At 45.7% G+C, this 15657-nt stretch overlaps 1 protein-coding gene across 1 annotated transcript in view; it reads left to right on the forward strand.

The window, feature by feature from the left end:
* The window catches only part of LOC126543482 (neprilysin-11-like), a 41952-nt gene extending 32276 nt beyond the window's left edge, over positions 1–9676 (forward strand). The window contains exon 2 of the mRNA XM_050190596.2: positions 9418–9676. Coding sequence (XP_050046553.2) covers positions 9418–9676 — 259 coding nt within the window. The remainder of the gene's footprint in view (positions 1–9417) is intronic.
* The last annotated feature ends 5981 nt before the right edge of the window (positions 9677–15657 follow it).

The following is a 15657-nucleotide window of genomic DNA, read 5'->3' on the forward strand; positions in this document are numbered from 1 at the left end:
TTGGTGAAAACCTACAAAAATGATTTGGCGCCAGCATTTTCCGCTGAAATCGTTCAGTTTACGAACTTTCTGCAAAACTCTGTGTGCCAGGACACGAGTCCCCTGGGAATAATGAAGTTTCTGCATGAAAGAAAGCTTATTGATGTGTTTTGGAACCTTTCTATTGCTTTGCGAATGTACTTAAGCATACCCGTGGCAAACTGTGAGACCGAACAATCGTTGTCCAAGTTGTCGCTGATAAAAAATCACCTTCGTTAGAGCCTCCTTGACGACAAGGTGAACTCGCTTGCTATCATGTCCATTGAAAGTGACCTCCTCCGCGATTTATCCTTCGAACAAACTATATCTGATTTCGCCAAAGCGAATGCGCGAAAGATGCCATCTTAAAAGAGGACTGTTTGCGCCATACATGAATAGTTCCAATACGTTCGTTGTTCAAGTAAAACTCTTGCTTGGGCTAGTTGGTTCATGCTTGAAGTAGTAAAGGCAAGGCGCAGAAGACCAGGACTCGAGAAGAAGAACACAAACGACAGGACCGGCGCCGGTCCTGTCGTTTAAGTTAAGTTAGTTTAAGTTAAGTTCGTTTAAATTAAGAATAATTTAGCGAAGATGTTGCAAAACCGTCACTACATTTGCTGAGGGGGTATGTAATGCTTTTTGATGATTTGGATGCTTGTTATGGGCTTGTCTTTTATTGAAGCGTATGCTGTTCTGTCTATTGTATGGGTGATTTCAATCAGTGTATGCACTATTCGCTTCACATTGCTGAGTGCTTGTAGCCTCTGCTTTACTTGGGTATGAGGTATCGCATTTTTTTTGCTTGATTACGGGGATATCCGCAATTCATTGTCTTACGTGGCGGACAAATTTCTCGTTGGGTAGGCATAGAAATACTCACGCATGCACATAGGTTTGCACTCCTATGGTGGCATCATTGCCAGTGCGGCGAGGTCGACTGTACTCCCCGAGTTTCTTTTCCGGCGCGTTGGCCGAAGTTGTGTGCGGTGGCTGTCGCCGTGTGATTATGGCATCGCAAAACGTGGAACAGCGCACCTGCTATAGTTTCTCTGTGTTAAGAGGTGCATTTGCGGGACAGATTTTACGTACGCTCTGTGGTTATTAAAGCATAGTCCGAAAAAAGTATGTGCCTGTCAAATGCATTACATGCCGCAAATTGTGCAGTCGAGCAGGTAGACGACATCATGGCGCTATTGTAGTGGAATGGAGGCTCCCTGCATTTTGTGGTTGCGGTGGTGTTCATTTGCGGAGAGTCTGTGCGTCGACATTTATCGGAGGCTGCTTAGCAGCCTCTGAAGGTTGCGCGCACTATTTAAGAAGCATGGGGTTATTACGTCTCTAATGTTTGGTCCCCGCCTGTTAACAACCCAATCGAGGTTCGGAACAAATTTCTGGATTTATTTCCTTTGTGCTAATAAAGTGTGGCGTTTTCGGAGAATCGCGTTTACGTTGGGTTTAGAAGATGAAATTGCCAAAACGAGGTTAGTCTGTACATCTGGGTGAGAAGTTCGTTTTTTTATAGGTGTGGCTGTGCTATGTTCTTTTTGACTGGCGTTCATTATTGCATCTTCCAATACCGATCGCGAGTAATTCTGATGAGCTAAGCCGGTGCACAGACGTTCGCAGCATGATGCAAAATCTTTATTCTTTGTTGATATTCACCACAATCGAAGAGCTTTATTATAAGGAATTCACGTTTTGCATTGTCTTACGTGGTTATGGTTAAAGTTTAGGTGCTCGAGCTGATCTGTCAGTTTCCTCTATACCAATGTGACAAGATTTTCACCCTCAGCTATTATACTGCGGTCTAAAAGGTTTATTATTTAGGCCGATTATCGCTGCACGAAATAAATATTGCTGTTTGCCTTATTAAAGCTGGAAATGAATGTTAAAACTTCCTGTTCACCGCGACACCACATCAAGAATATATAATCGATAAACCTTTTGTAAAACAGGGGTTTTGCCTCGAAACTTTGGAGAAACTCGCGAATCTAGAACGCTCGCAAATGTGTTTCCATAGTTTCGGTCGATTATGGTCCCCATTACGGTCCGCAAACTTGCACGAAGCAATTGCAGTCAAATTTGAAGTTATCTGAAGTTATGTGTGATTCAGAATGGATGAGTAACTGACCGTATGGCGTATGTGTGAGGTGTGTTAGTCTACAGAGAAGTCTAAGAATACCAAAAGGCTGCCGTCGGGGACCACAACACCCACTATTTCAGAGAGAAAATGTGTAATCTCTTTATTATATGGAGCGAAGGACGGTGGAAATTTCCTGAATGAATTGTCGACGTACCAAGAAGTTTTCTCGGTTACAGTAGCAACTCCTGAAATTGCAGGCAGGCCAGGACAGCTCGCTTTCAGAAATTTTAGCAAGAAACAGAATCTTCTTGCCATCGGGCTAAATGAACGAATGCATTTGTGTTTGTTTCAGGTTAAATCAACGAGGTTCTCACGGACTAGCATTTCCTACTGCGGCGTTGAGTCTGCGGGTAGTGATTTGTAGCATGATTGATGATTAAAATGTGTGTAGTGCCTCCTTCATTTCATTCGTAGTTTTCATGTCAATAATTGCTCCCCCTTGGTTTTGAAAGTGGTTGCGGTGGAGTTCATCGGCGGACAGACTCAAAAGCTTGTACGTCGGCGATTGTATTACTATGCTTCGCACACGCCTTAGCGTGCGCCCCGCGCCTGTAGTGCGTATCTTCACGATTTATATGGACTGTTACTTCTATATTTTACCGCGCACCCAAATCGTTTTCTTACAAACGAGGAATTGCACAATGTTGCACCAAGACTAGCGTTTGTTTACGCAGGTTCAACCATTCTTGATAAGGGCCGTATATATGTATATAAGGCCCTATGTATATACGGCCATATTTACCGTTTTTGCCCGTATCGTCCCTCTGGATACTAGGCCTTTGCCACCATCTTCCATCGCGCCCGTTGAGACAACCGACTCGACATCAGCGTATCCACGCCAGCGCAGCCATTCGCTCCCCCGTATTGTCGACCCCGCTCTCCATCACCTGCACCGAGCACTTCCCCGCACCGTCGCAGTTACGCCGATGTAGTCCAGGGGAGGTCCCCTGGACCTCGTCGGGGAAACTAAAAGCAGCGACCTCTGGGGGGAGGGGGAGGTTGCCCCCCGTCGAAATGCTACACCACCCCCAACGCCATCACTACGACCCGACGGTGCGACATCGCCGACTACAAGCAAAATTGTTAGCGCCGACCTCGCCGTTTACATAGGCAGACGCCCAGTGACCGCGCAAGTGGATACTGCTGCGGACTTTTCTCTAATAAACGGAAAACTCACCGGTTGCCTTAAAGGGACACCAAAGGAAAACACAAAGTCGACGTGGACTGTTTACATACCATTTTAGAAACCTTGCAACGCTTGTTTCGTGGCAAGAAGAAGACTTACTTTACGGGGAAATTGCATCTGAATACCTTTTTCGAAATTCAAATCTCCCGCCACCTAACCGGAGTGGTGACTTTGCGTACGCCATCACCACCCTTTGCTGGCGTCGTTTATTAAAACGGCGCCCGACAGATGGCGGTACCGAGCCAAGTCAGAGGCGATTGGAGGATTGGTGGAAGAAGAGTAGGTAAACGACCAAAAACGGAGACGTACAAAAGCACAGTTCGCAATAGGGGATCAGAAAATTTGGGTGCGGTAGTTCATAGTGTTTTTTTTTTTTCCTGTTTCATTCTTTAACCTAGGTAGGACATAAGGCATTATAATAGCAATAGCATGGTGGCGCAACCCACCACCCCGTTCCAAAAGCGACGCTCATAACATCCATCCAGAGCGGCGGATTCGCCGACTGAATCGCCGCTGCAGCTGTTTGTTCAAGTGGTGTAGACTCATCGGGCATCCTGCGACATCACATGGAAGTTGAATTCTCTGCTACTTGCAGTTTGGGCGAGTTTCGTGAGCCAGCAAAACCAGCGCAGCACTACGCGGTAACTACTAAAATGCGAAAGCGTGGGCGGTGCGGAGTCGACCGAAAACAAAACCTTTCGACCTCCCGGGTCCTTGTCAAGCGTAATTTCAGTGAGCTCTTTTTTCTAAAGGAGAAATAGAACTGGACAAGTAGCAGTTTATTTCGTCATATAGTACAATACATGGATGTTTTGTGCAACTAGTGGTTGAGTACTAGGGACAGAGTTTAACTGAGGAGAGCTTTCGTCATGGGGAAGTACTTGAATGACCCGGGGGAGTCTCTAATCATGTCCGGCATTTACCGGGATTTCTCGATTAAGGCTCTGTTCGAGATAATATTGACGTCTTAGAGATTCTTGAGCACTAACTGATCACTTTGGCTTCACTTAATAGTTGCCTTTAGTATACCTTTAAGAAGCTCAAGACTTCATGGAAGGGTTGCCACATAAGAACTGCGGGAAGCCAGTTGATGACGCCTATAGGCAAAGTTACTGCTAGAATTAATATCGTCGCCTTGGCCTTCATTGCTACTTTTGTCGTTTTGCCGGAGTGCGGCAGACCTGATCTTGGGAATGGATTGTACGCGTGAATACGACGCCGTTTAAACATTCCCGACAGGTCGGGAACGTTTAGCATGGGCCCAGGGTCAGTTTTACTCTCTACTGAGCGTCGACGTAGACCTTTACGCGTCAGTCGATGATGACGTCACCGTCCCACCGCGCTCATGCTCGCTTCTCTCGGTGAGATGCGACATACCGAGCAATTATGATACTGTCGCCGAACAAATTCCGGCGCTACTATTCAGCCACGGCATACCATCGCAAAAGGCGTCGTCAAAAATAACACACACACACACACAGAAGTTCTCATAACCATGAGCACCGGCATCTTATAAGAGGTATGACAGTCGCGTACGTCGAAGAGTTCACTCAGGTCACAGACTGCTTCACCGTAGAGCACGGTGGTTCCACCAACCTGCCTCCGGTGCCTTGAGATCTATCCATCGATGATCGCCCAAGCTTGCTGCCTGCGCAGAAACAAAACCTCATGGAGCTTGTACATCAGTTTCAGGAGTGCTTCTCTTCGACGTCGAGAGTTGCTAAAACGCCGTTGACCAAACATCGAATTATCACTGATATAGCCAGGCCCATACGGCAGAAACCGTATCGGGTGGCCCCACGGGAACGCGAAGCCATAGAAAATCAAGTAAAAAGAATGCTTGAAGATGAGGTTACTCAGCCGCCGAAGAGTCCTTGGGAGTCGCCATTGGTGTTAGTAAAACAAAGAAGGATGACGGCTTACGTTTCGGCGTTGATTACCGCAAGCTCAATCAGATCACCAAGAAAGGCATTTACCGGCTACCTTGTATAGGCGATTCCCTCGATAAACTGCGACATGCACGTTATTTCTCGTCGATGGATTTAATTGAAGTTGACGAGAGAGACTGAGAAAAAGCTGCATTCGTGACACCTGACGGCCTCTTTGAAATTAAGGTACTTCCCTTTAGCTTGTACTCCGCGCCGGCAACATTTCAGTGGCTAATGGACACAGTACTCTTACGCCTCAAGTGGCAAACGTGTTTAGTATACCTGGACGATGAGATTGTATATTTTGCGACTTTTGACGAGCACCTCAAGCGACTACATGCAGTTTTTCAAGCCCTCCGATCTGCCATTCTTACGCTGAAGCTGAAAAAATGCCGCTTTGCTTTTGAAGAGCTTCTCTTCCACGGTCATGTGGTCAGGAACGAAGGTATACGGCCTGATCCCTACAAAAAAGCTGCTGTAGGAATTTTTTCGGCGCCATTTGTCAAAAAGGCAGTTAGACGATTATTAGGACTGTGCGGCTAATATAGACGCTTCATTCGGAACTTTTCACGTATTCCGTCACCATTGACACGCCTCACCAGGGAAGACGTCGCATCCGTTTGGGGTGAAGAACAGCAACAAGCGTTCAATGAGCTGCGACAACGCCCCCAAAAGCCCCCAGTCCTCGGACACTTTGACGAAGACGTCCTGACAGCAGTTCACACCGACGCCAGCAATATCGGCTTAGGAGTAGTACTCGTGCAGCGACAAGATGGCGTTAAACGAGTAATAGCTTATGTAAGCAGAACCGTTTCCCGTATGGAAGCGAATTATTTCACCATGGAAAAGGAGTGCCTTGCAAAGGTGTGGGCCGTTATAAAATTTCGACCGTATTTGCACAGCCACTCCTTTAATGTTGTAAGTGACCACCACTCCTTTTGTTGGCTGATGAACTTAAATGATCCATGAGAATGATTGGCGCGCTAGGGTCTTAAGCTTCAAGAATTCGATATGGTTATTGTCTATAAATCGGGAAAGCGGCATACGGATGCTGATTGCCTTTCTCGCGCCGCATTAAAATATGCATTAGCAGATTCTAATGCAGATGGCTTGAAGATGACGACGATGCAACCTTTGTCGGAAGTATAAACACAGCTACAATCGCAGAGCAGCAACACGATGACCCGGAATTGCAACCAGTAGTTTCTTGGAGGGTCTCACTTTTGTTGTGCCAAGGTTTCTTGCTAGAGGACTATCTTCATTTTGCCTGCGTAACGGTGTCCTGTGCAAGGCGAACTTTTCTCCGAACGGAAACACTCGTAATCCCAACACCTCTCAGGAGTGAATTATTATAGGCAAGCCATGATGAAGCAACATCCAGTTATTTGGGCTACTCAAGAACGCTATGCAGTGTTGCGAAAATACTATTGGCCAAGACTCACGGCGACAGTTCAACAATACGTCCGAATATGCTTTGAATGTCAGCGGCGAAAAGTCGCAGCAGTCAAACCAGTAGACTTCCTCCAGCCTGTTGAAGTGCCAGAAACTCCATTTGCCCAATCGTAATGGATCTTCTAGGCCCATTCCCAACTTCTACTGCCGGTCACAGATGAATTATTGTAGCCACAGACTACCTAACTCGCTAAGCCGAAACCAAGGCTCTGGAGCTGAGCACAGGAAGTGAAGCAGCCCGATTTTTTATAGAGAATGTTGTACTGAGGCACGGCGCTCCAGCAGTAGTATTAACTGACAGGGGAACTGTATTTACAGCCGAGCTATTGGACGCAGTATTAAGACTTGGTGAAACACCTCACCGGCGAACAATGGTGTACCATCAGTAATCGACCAGACTGACCGAACGCTTGAATAAGACGCTCGCGGATATGCTCTCCATGTACGTGGATGTGAATCACAAGAACTGGGATGAAATCTTGCCGTACGTCACCTTCGCATACAACACGGCTCAGCAAGAGACAAAACGAATGGTCGTGAAGTTACAACTATGCCAGATGCGACAGTGCCACATGAATGCGATGACATCGAAACGGATGCTGAAGACTTCACTCAGCGTTCTGAAGAAGCCCGACAACTTGCTCGCATACGTATTAATAGGCAGCACGATTAGGACTCGAGACGATATAATCTTCATCACCGACCAGCCTCCTACGATCCTGGAGAGGGAGTCTGGGTTCGGACTCGCCTTCGCCGTCGCTGCCTTTCGGAGAAACAGTTAAGGCACTACTTCGGGTCGTATAAAGTACTTCGGCGACTCACTGACATCAACTATGTGGTTGCTCCCGACAGTCCCCATTCCTCAAGGCGTCCACGGCATCTACCGGAGGTTGTGCACGTGGTCTGTATGAAACCTCATTTTTCCGAGTGAATTCACTGCACCGCAAGCGTGTCCTGGTCCTGTTGCCCTGACGATAAAGCATCGGGACGATGCTTTCTAGGAAGAGGGGCTAATATCACGACTAAAGGCTGCCAAGAGAACAGACGACAACGAATTGAGGGACACGAGCAGCGACCGCGCTCCCTTTGAAAGAAGACGAAGCTGGCGCGTCGGCTCTTGTAGTATGTGAATAAAGAGCTGGTTTTTGTTTTTCGCATACGGGTTCTGCATACTATTCTTTTTTTACGTCGTGACAATATATATAATGCGGAGATTCTTGAGATCATATCGATTGCACGCCACAGCAGACGACACACGACCGCCACTGCATGGTGCTACAACTACAACTTTGACGGTGGCAATTTCGTCACGTGGGGCTTTGCGGACATTCGAGCATGCTTGGCCTAGGCTTGACAAGCCAGTGGAACTTACAAGCCAGTGCGTGTCTGCTTCAGGCCAGCATGGCGCAAGCTGCGCGCCCTGCCAGGGCCAAGCCTAACTGTGCAGTGATTTTAGTATGATTGCCGAAGTTTGTTTAAATACTTTCAGTCGATTCACTTCTAATATTACGCAGTTGCTGTGATATTACAGGCTGAATTATTAAATAATATTTCGTTTCTACGGCGAACGATGCCGCCTTATATATATATATATATAGCACGTGTGCCATGTAACTCCTGCCAAAATTTTAGCAATCAAGTCAAACAATTTTTTGGTATTTCACCTAATTATATGCTTAATTGATCATAATTATTCCACATGTAAAAGATATCCAGAGCTAAAGTACAACTGAAGATATTGTAGACTACCCTGAGAAATTTTCGTTCCAGCTTTCTGTAGCTCAATGTGTTCTATACAAATGTTTTGTTCCAAGCCTTAAAACATACACATCGGTGAAACACGAAAAAGGGCACGTTTTCCTTTTATGCACCTCTCACGAAGAAAGTTGTTATCGCACACCATTCTGCGGTAGGTCACGTTAGGCTCGCCAGTCGTCAAAGCCCGATATACCGTAGTGCTCATGGCAACCTGCCAAGAGCTTGCTGTATGAGCAACTGCAGGTATGGGGTGCTGCGAAGCATGCTCAGGTTGACGCTGTTACAAACCAGCATTCTCTGACAGGTGGTATGAACATAAGAATAATCGCAACGCAAGGGCATCGATAGCTGTTGTTGCAGCTATAAAAACGTCTTTTGTTTTTCCTTGCACGTCATAACAAAAATGATTTTCCTCTTACCAATCCTTAATTCTGGCTAAGATTTCGCAGCAAGATCGCATTTCACGTTGGGGATCGTTCAGTGTAACACATGGCACTATTACTTTCATGCTTTGCAAACAAGGAAAGTCTGATTTTTCTTTCGCCTGCGTCCTCACAACGAGTAGCAGTAACTGAGCTCCTAGTCGCACAGTAAACGACGGATGCGACCGCCTAATGTTTTAACTGCCATGTTTGGGCACCACTAAAGGCGAGAAGTCTAGGCGAAGGGGAACCTTGCATTTTTTACTTGTCATGAACCCAAGCAACAGTACCAATATATTGAACGGTACATCATAAAATGCGATCTTGCTGCAGAACTTGGGCAAGGAAGGCAAGCAGCCTTCTTTTATGATGTGCTGCGAAAAAACGCAGGTGTGTGGACTCAGCCTATCTGAAGAAGCCCACACGCTTTGTTTTGTATACGAAATCTTTGGCTTTACGTGCGAGATGATAGTTGCCCACAAAAAGCCTGTATTTTCTGTCACTCTACAGGGCTTGGGAAGACTGGAAGGATCGAGGCACCGCGGAGTTCGTGCCCTATGTGAAGACCGACGAGCAGGCATTCTTCATCGGCTTCTGCTTACGACACTGCGGCGTCGCCAACGACAGCGACCTCGAGAGTCCCCACGAAAATTCTAGCCTGCCGCGCTCGGAGTTGTGCAACTTACCGCTACGGCACACCTTAGAGTTTGCCAATGCTTTCTCATGCAACATTAATAGCAGCATGGCGCCAGAAAATAAATGTGCTTGATACAATCACACGTATCCGTGCATTTCTTCCTTGCAATTTTATTCGTAGGATTTTCTTTATTTTCTTTATTCACCTCGTTTGCGACGCGTTATAATGTGTGAACGAATTTGTGTGTAACCATGGAGGTCGGCTTCATGTAGATATTGCGACAATGATATTTAAATGCATCGTCCATGAGTCATTGCTCATATTTGCGAAGTTGGTCGGTTCGTAGCTTTCCATTTTTAAGTGAATTTTACAGGGAGGCTGTTAGCCTCTAGTCGGTTGCGATTTTTTGTGGCATGCTCACGCAAAAAGCGGCAGCTGGAACAGGGGTGTGTGTTTGACTTTCCGCGCAACGGAGTTATGTTTTCTCGTACATTCGAATTACGTACAATACGATGCTATCGGTGTGTATTGTGTCTAAGTGGTACTTTACGAATTTCCTGTCAGATCTTACTCGGCGAAATTCAATTAGTTCAATAATTCACTTGCGCCAGGTGGAGGGCCAACACAAGAATAAGTAGTAATGAGGGTGGAGCGCATTCCGGGTCCAGGTTATGTTTTCTGGTATATTCGTATTGCAGTGCAAAGTTACCGCGTCTGCAGCTTGTGTGTACGTCTACTTCATGCATTTTCCGACACTGTGTACGTTAGTCCAATAAGGCACTTGTGTTTGGCGAACGGCCTAGCAGAATGAGGATGTACGCTGCATTTCGGACCACGTGGGCGCGCGAGCATGACGTATAACAATTGTGGTGGTGGTGGTGATGGTACTTGTCTAATGCCCGCGCCAGCTTCGCTGTGCATTCACTTTCATCGGGTGAAATGGAGGCTGGCTTTTAACGCGGTAGCGTTAATGGCCCCCCGTCGCAGAAAATCCGGTGTCGGCGTCCGGCGTCCCCGTCAGCGAAAATTTTCGCATACATTTAGGTATATGTACATGCCATGCCTTGCTTTATGGCATGTGGTATACTCAGTCGCTGTAACACGCAGGCGCTATAACGTAAAACTATTCCAAACTTTTCTATTCCAATTCTGCAATCAGCCCTCCGCGATTGGTGAAAAACATTCTTGGACCACCCCCACTTCGACTGTCTGTCACGCGACCTTAGAAATCCGCGATAGCCCCCCATCTGATATGACGTGTACACGCTGATTATGCATGATTTGACCGAACAACATAAAAACAGTTATTTCTGATTCGACGCCTTTTCGCCATTAGCCCTCGGCTATTGGTCAAAAGTTTTCGGGCTGCACCCACTTCACCTGCCTGTCACGCGACGTCACAAAACCGCAAAAACTCATCGCGTCAAAGTGACGTGTACGCGTTAAAGATACATTAATATGGGGAACAAAACTGCATTTTCTTCTGAATAGCCGCAGGCTGCACCGTTCCGAAAGGAATAAAAGATGGCTGCCACCGATCGCTCAGGCACTGGCTACTTGCAGCTGCCGGATAGCATGGGTTTTTTGCGTGGCTGTGTAATGTTTTCGAGCACTTTCGGCACGTTTACGACCTCGTTTTGCCAACTCTTCTTTGCTGAGGAGAGGTTTTAGCTTCATTTTTAAGCTTCCGTTGCATGCCGCCGCGATTGTCGACGAGCCACCGTAAGCTAAGTAAGGGAAAGCGGACCAACCACAGACGCCGGCACCACCTTCTTCATCCGGTTATCGATTTTCAGTGCTGCGGCTCGGTCCCATCGAATCCTTCTCCACTTGAGCGTGCTTCTCGCCTCTTGTGAGCCAATTAGATAAGACAAGCCGCTCAGTGTAGGCAATGTCATTTGTTCTTCAAGCAAGCAAAAGTGACCTCCTATGAACGAGGAAAGCGCTTGATTGGTCTGTTCAGACAACCTTGCGAGTGACCGCCCGGTGCTTGCGTCGTCGGTTACGCAAATTTGACCTCAGGAGATTGCAATAAAAACTTATTGGAATAGTTTTACCTTCAAGGGCCCCATATTGCCACGCCATTTTCTCACTAAAGTTGCTCGTAACTTGCCTTACATTCCTGACGAAGTTATTCCTCGGAATTTTGAAACTGACAGCCCACAAACAAATGCCATGAAAGAAAACACCGACAGCTCATGCCTTTTATGTTATATCTTATCAGACTGAAATACTAAAAGTGCGAAACGATAGCAGAAAGCTGAAATTGATGTAGTTTTCTTTTGGTTTTTTGGCGCGTTTGTGTACTACCACCGTGATCGGCCCACGCAACAGGCCGCGTTTGTACCAGAAAGCTCGCCTTCATGATTAGCGTTCGCCGCCAGCCTTTCCCGGTAAACGTTATGGTTACATTATAGGGGTTCCAGCAAGTACAGGCGCGGGCACAACTAAAAGGAATGGACAGGACAGCGCTGTGCTTTTACTTGTGCTCGCGTCTGTTCTTGCTGGAACCCCCTATAATGTTACGGTGAACACCAGCTGGCCCAGCAAACCACATTACGGTTACATAAGCTGCAGTTGCTGGGAAGCGTGCGATGCAGTCAGGAATCTTTGAATGCTATCGCGTTCCACTCTTGAAGACAGAGCTTAAGCGTCCTCCAAATTTGTTTTGAGGCTGTCTTTGCACAAGGGCATGTCCAAAGTAGAGGGCGGGAATCCGCTGCCGGGAGTGGAGTACATCTTCGTTTGCGTCGCATTAATGCTTTCGGGGCCACCATGTGTGCACATAACTCAGTGTTTGCACGTGTGTGTCACTCCCCACGAAGAGTGGCACAAACTTGACCTGTATTTACTGTACGAGGAAATTGCGTTTAGGCAAAAATAAGCAAGGCTGACCTCGAACAACCTAAGCCTTAAGTCACATAGGCAAATTACGTATGACTTCATCGACTAAAAAACATTCCTAGGTCGTCTCAACGCAGTTAGCCTAATGTGTGCTAAACTAAATAAGGAGTAATCAGACGTTAGAAAGTAAGTAGCGTGGTGCTAACACAGATAAATCTCTGAATAACATGACAACCTCATAATTATAGAAATAAGCCTAATTAGCATAAGTTACCCCATAGATTCCTAATTACGATGCATGGTATCATGCATAAAATGAGCTGTGATGTAGAATCCTATTTAATATACGCGTAAGCATAGTTATACTGATGCTATCTAGCCAGCTTAGTTATATTCGGTGGCTTTACGACCAACGTGTTGCGGCGGTGTTCTCCATAGTAATAATTGTGAGGTCACAGCTTAACCTACATTTCCAGACAATTAGTATAGTGTAACCGGCTAAATAACCAAAACCATAATGTCACGACCCAACTTCCGGGACGTCATGCACCCAACTAGTATATTCATGAGGCTAATTGTATTTTACATGAATACCAATCTAATTACCCAACGTACAAAGCCAAAAAAACCTGAATGACATATTGAACGACGTTCCGACCAACCTACATTATAATGATTTGGACGAAGATATCACAATATACTAATCATAATTAGGTTATTCAAAACTGCAAACGTAAGATGAATCACCCTAAAAACAAGCTACTTGGTCACAATTTATTCAGTAGGTCATGATTGCCCTAATTAGCCCACTTGACGGCATCACGTGCTTACGAGCACCATAAAAACTGCATAATTGTAAGCTAACCCATCGTAATTAAACAGGCCCGTTTATCTCAAACCACGAACACACAAGCTAACTAGCATTGTGTCATCATTTTGGGGAGTTGTCTTAAGTCACAAGCGAGTTCTTATAAAAATCGAGTCTAATCTAAATTAAAGCTAACTTAGGCAGCGTGAATCATGACATGTGCAGTGTATCGTAATATCTGGAATATTACTGGCATAAATGTTGCGATACAATCCTAATCAGCACAGTCTAACTGAAACTTACTTCAATGCGCGGGATCGACTTATTACTTACCACGAAATCTGCACACACTACCGATTAGACCGCTTAACCTTTCCGCCACTCATGGGGAAATCCCCGCGTAGGTGTGAAGTTCTGTGGCGACAGCTGCAGACTCGCACCTTTCCGTCTCCTTACCTCCTCCACCGCATTCATCCCGCCATTTACCTTTCTCCCTCTTGTAAATTCTGTGTCTCTCCCAGAGCAGACTTAAACCACATCATGTGGGGGTGCCCTAAGCACCCCCTTCCCCCTTTCCTCAAGCAACTAATATCTAGTGAGGAGCAGTGGGAGGCTGCCTTGCGCAGCTCCAGGCCCGAACTTCAGGAGGCCATCCTGGAGTGGGCTGAGAGGATAAAGGAGGCCTACTTCAAGTAGTTCCTCCCCCCACCCTCTATTCCATTGCCCCCTTCCCTTTAAAGAGGGATAAATAAAGTTTTTCATCATCATCATCATCAATATATAAACCATGAATCCGGACACACTTTATCATAAATTCTTCTGCCTAATATGCGTAGTTTACAATGTTACAAACCAACCGATATAATTACCACAAGGAATTGCATTTTGATCTACATTGCATATCACCAATCTGCGCAATCGGCAGCTGCATGGTTAGCATACCTTTGGTGACATCAACTCTATTAGCATAATCAATTGTGACATCAAATCTCGGTGTCAATCTAATTATGACTGAGGAAAATGAATTAGCACAGTAAGATCATTATAATTAACATAAGCTATACGAACCTAATTTACATGTATAGTTACAACATTACTGATGGCATAATTATATTTTACTCACGATTGCTTCATAGCATGCGTTAACATAGTATGATTTTCTCACAGCTATATTTTTGTATAACTTTTTCCATATAATTTGTATAACCGACGGATAATAACATAAATCGAATCAATAACCTATTCGTGGACGTCACGACCAAATTATTGAAACACCAACCATGTAATTATCATACCTTAAGATGCCGAAAGAACTAATTAGCATTGCATAAAAATGCTATCTTAGCCAAAGCCAGCTAACCTATGCCTAATAAATTGTATTTTTGGATGCGAGCCGAATGAGCACATTTATGATGTCGCAATAATCTAGTGATAGAGTTCACCTAATTATCATATACTAACATAAGCTAACCCAGAAGAATCTGATTCCATGAAAGCATGACGTCTTGACTGAGACTGAGAAAAATATTGTCTTTGGTCGTCAGGCAGCTCAGACATGCATTTAAGTACAATTATTTAGACAACGATGTAATCACAGGAGAAAGGATGACTCTGAGCTGAAGAAGGAGATTTTGATTCTGAAACATGACTTCCAGCGGTAGCAGCAGACACTGCCAAGACCGGCCGCCTAACAGTATCCTTGACAAGTGCACTATCATAACGGTAAGTTGTTGAGGCTTGGAGTAGCGTTTAGGCAAGGGATCCTTCGTGCCACTTGGATGAGTACGTCCAGCAGTAGGAGTGAAAGAAAGTGGGGTTTATTTTACATTATTGACATATTGAAACAAGTCGTCAGGTTCTAGTCAGAGCTCACACACATCTGCAGACGTCGGGACACCTCAGCACTCTCTGCACCAAAGGTCTGCTTTTAAAACGTTCTTCTTCCTTGGTTTCCTACACAAGGGACTTCGATGACCTTGTTGCGACTAATCAGAGGTGGCGTATTGTTCACGGAACTCCGCCTCCCATAACCAAACATTCCATGAAACCTTCCACGAAACAGTTTACGCTTGCTACTGCCTCAAAGGAGGGCCGGCGGACGCGGTCACTTCTAAGAGAGCCGCTTGTTTGACCGTCACAGTCGGTGTCGGGCACTCCCGGCGCCATCTGGGAGCTGGTGAAAACGGCTGTTTCGGGTGGGAGAAGCACCAAAAGAATGCGCGCGGCTGATTTGGGACGCAACAAAATGCTTTATTAATGCTTAGTATAAATTGCTATATTGTTACGGTGTGTTGATCGTTCTAGCTTTCATCCATTTAAACATAAATATTTGGTTCGACTATGTATATTGAGGCCTAAGCGAATAAATGTGCACTGGCTTTGAAACCTCTCTTATACTGCCATGCATCGCCATCCTCTTCCCTTCATAAGCTCAAACGAATTGTCTACCATTGGGAGCACT

This window comes from Dermacentor andersoni, chromosome 10 (assembly GCF_023375885.2).
Source record: "Dermacentor andersoni chromosome 10, qqDerAnde1_hic_scaffold, whole genome shotgun sequence".
NCBI classification, from domain to species: domain Eukaryota; kingdom Metazoa; phylum Arthropoda; class Arachnida; order Ixodida; family Ixodidae; genus Dermacentor; species Dermacentor andersoni.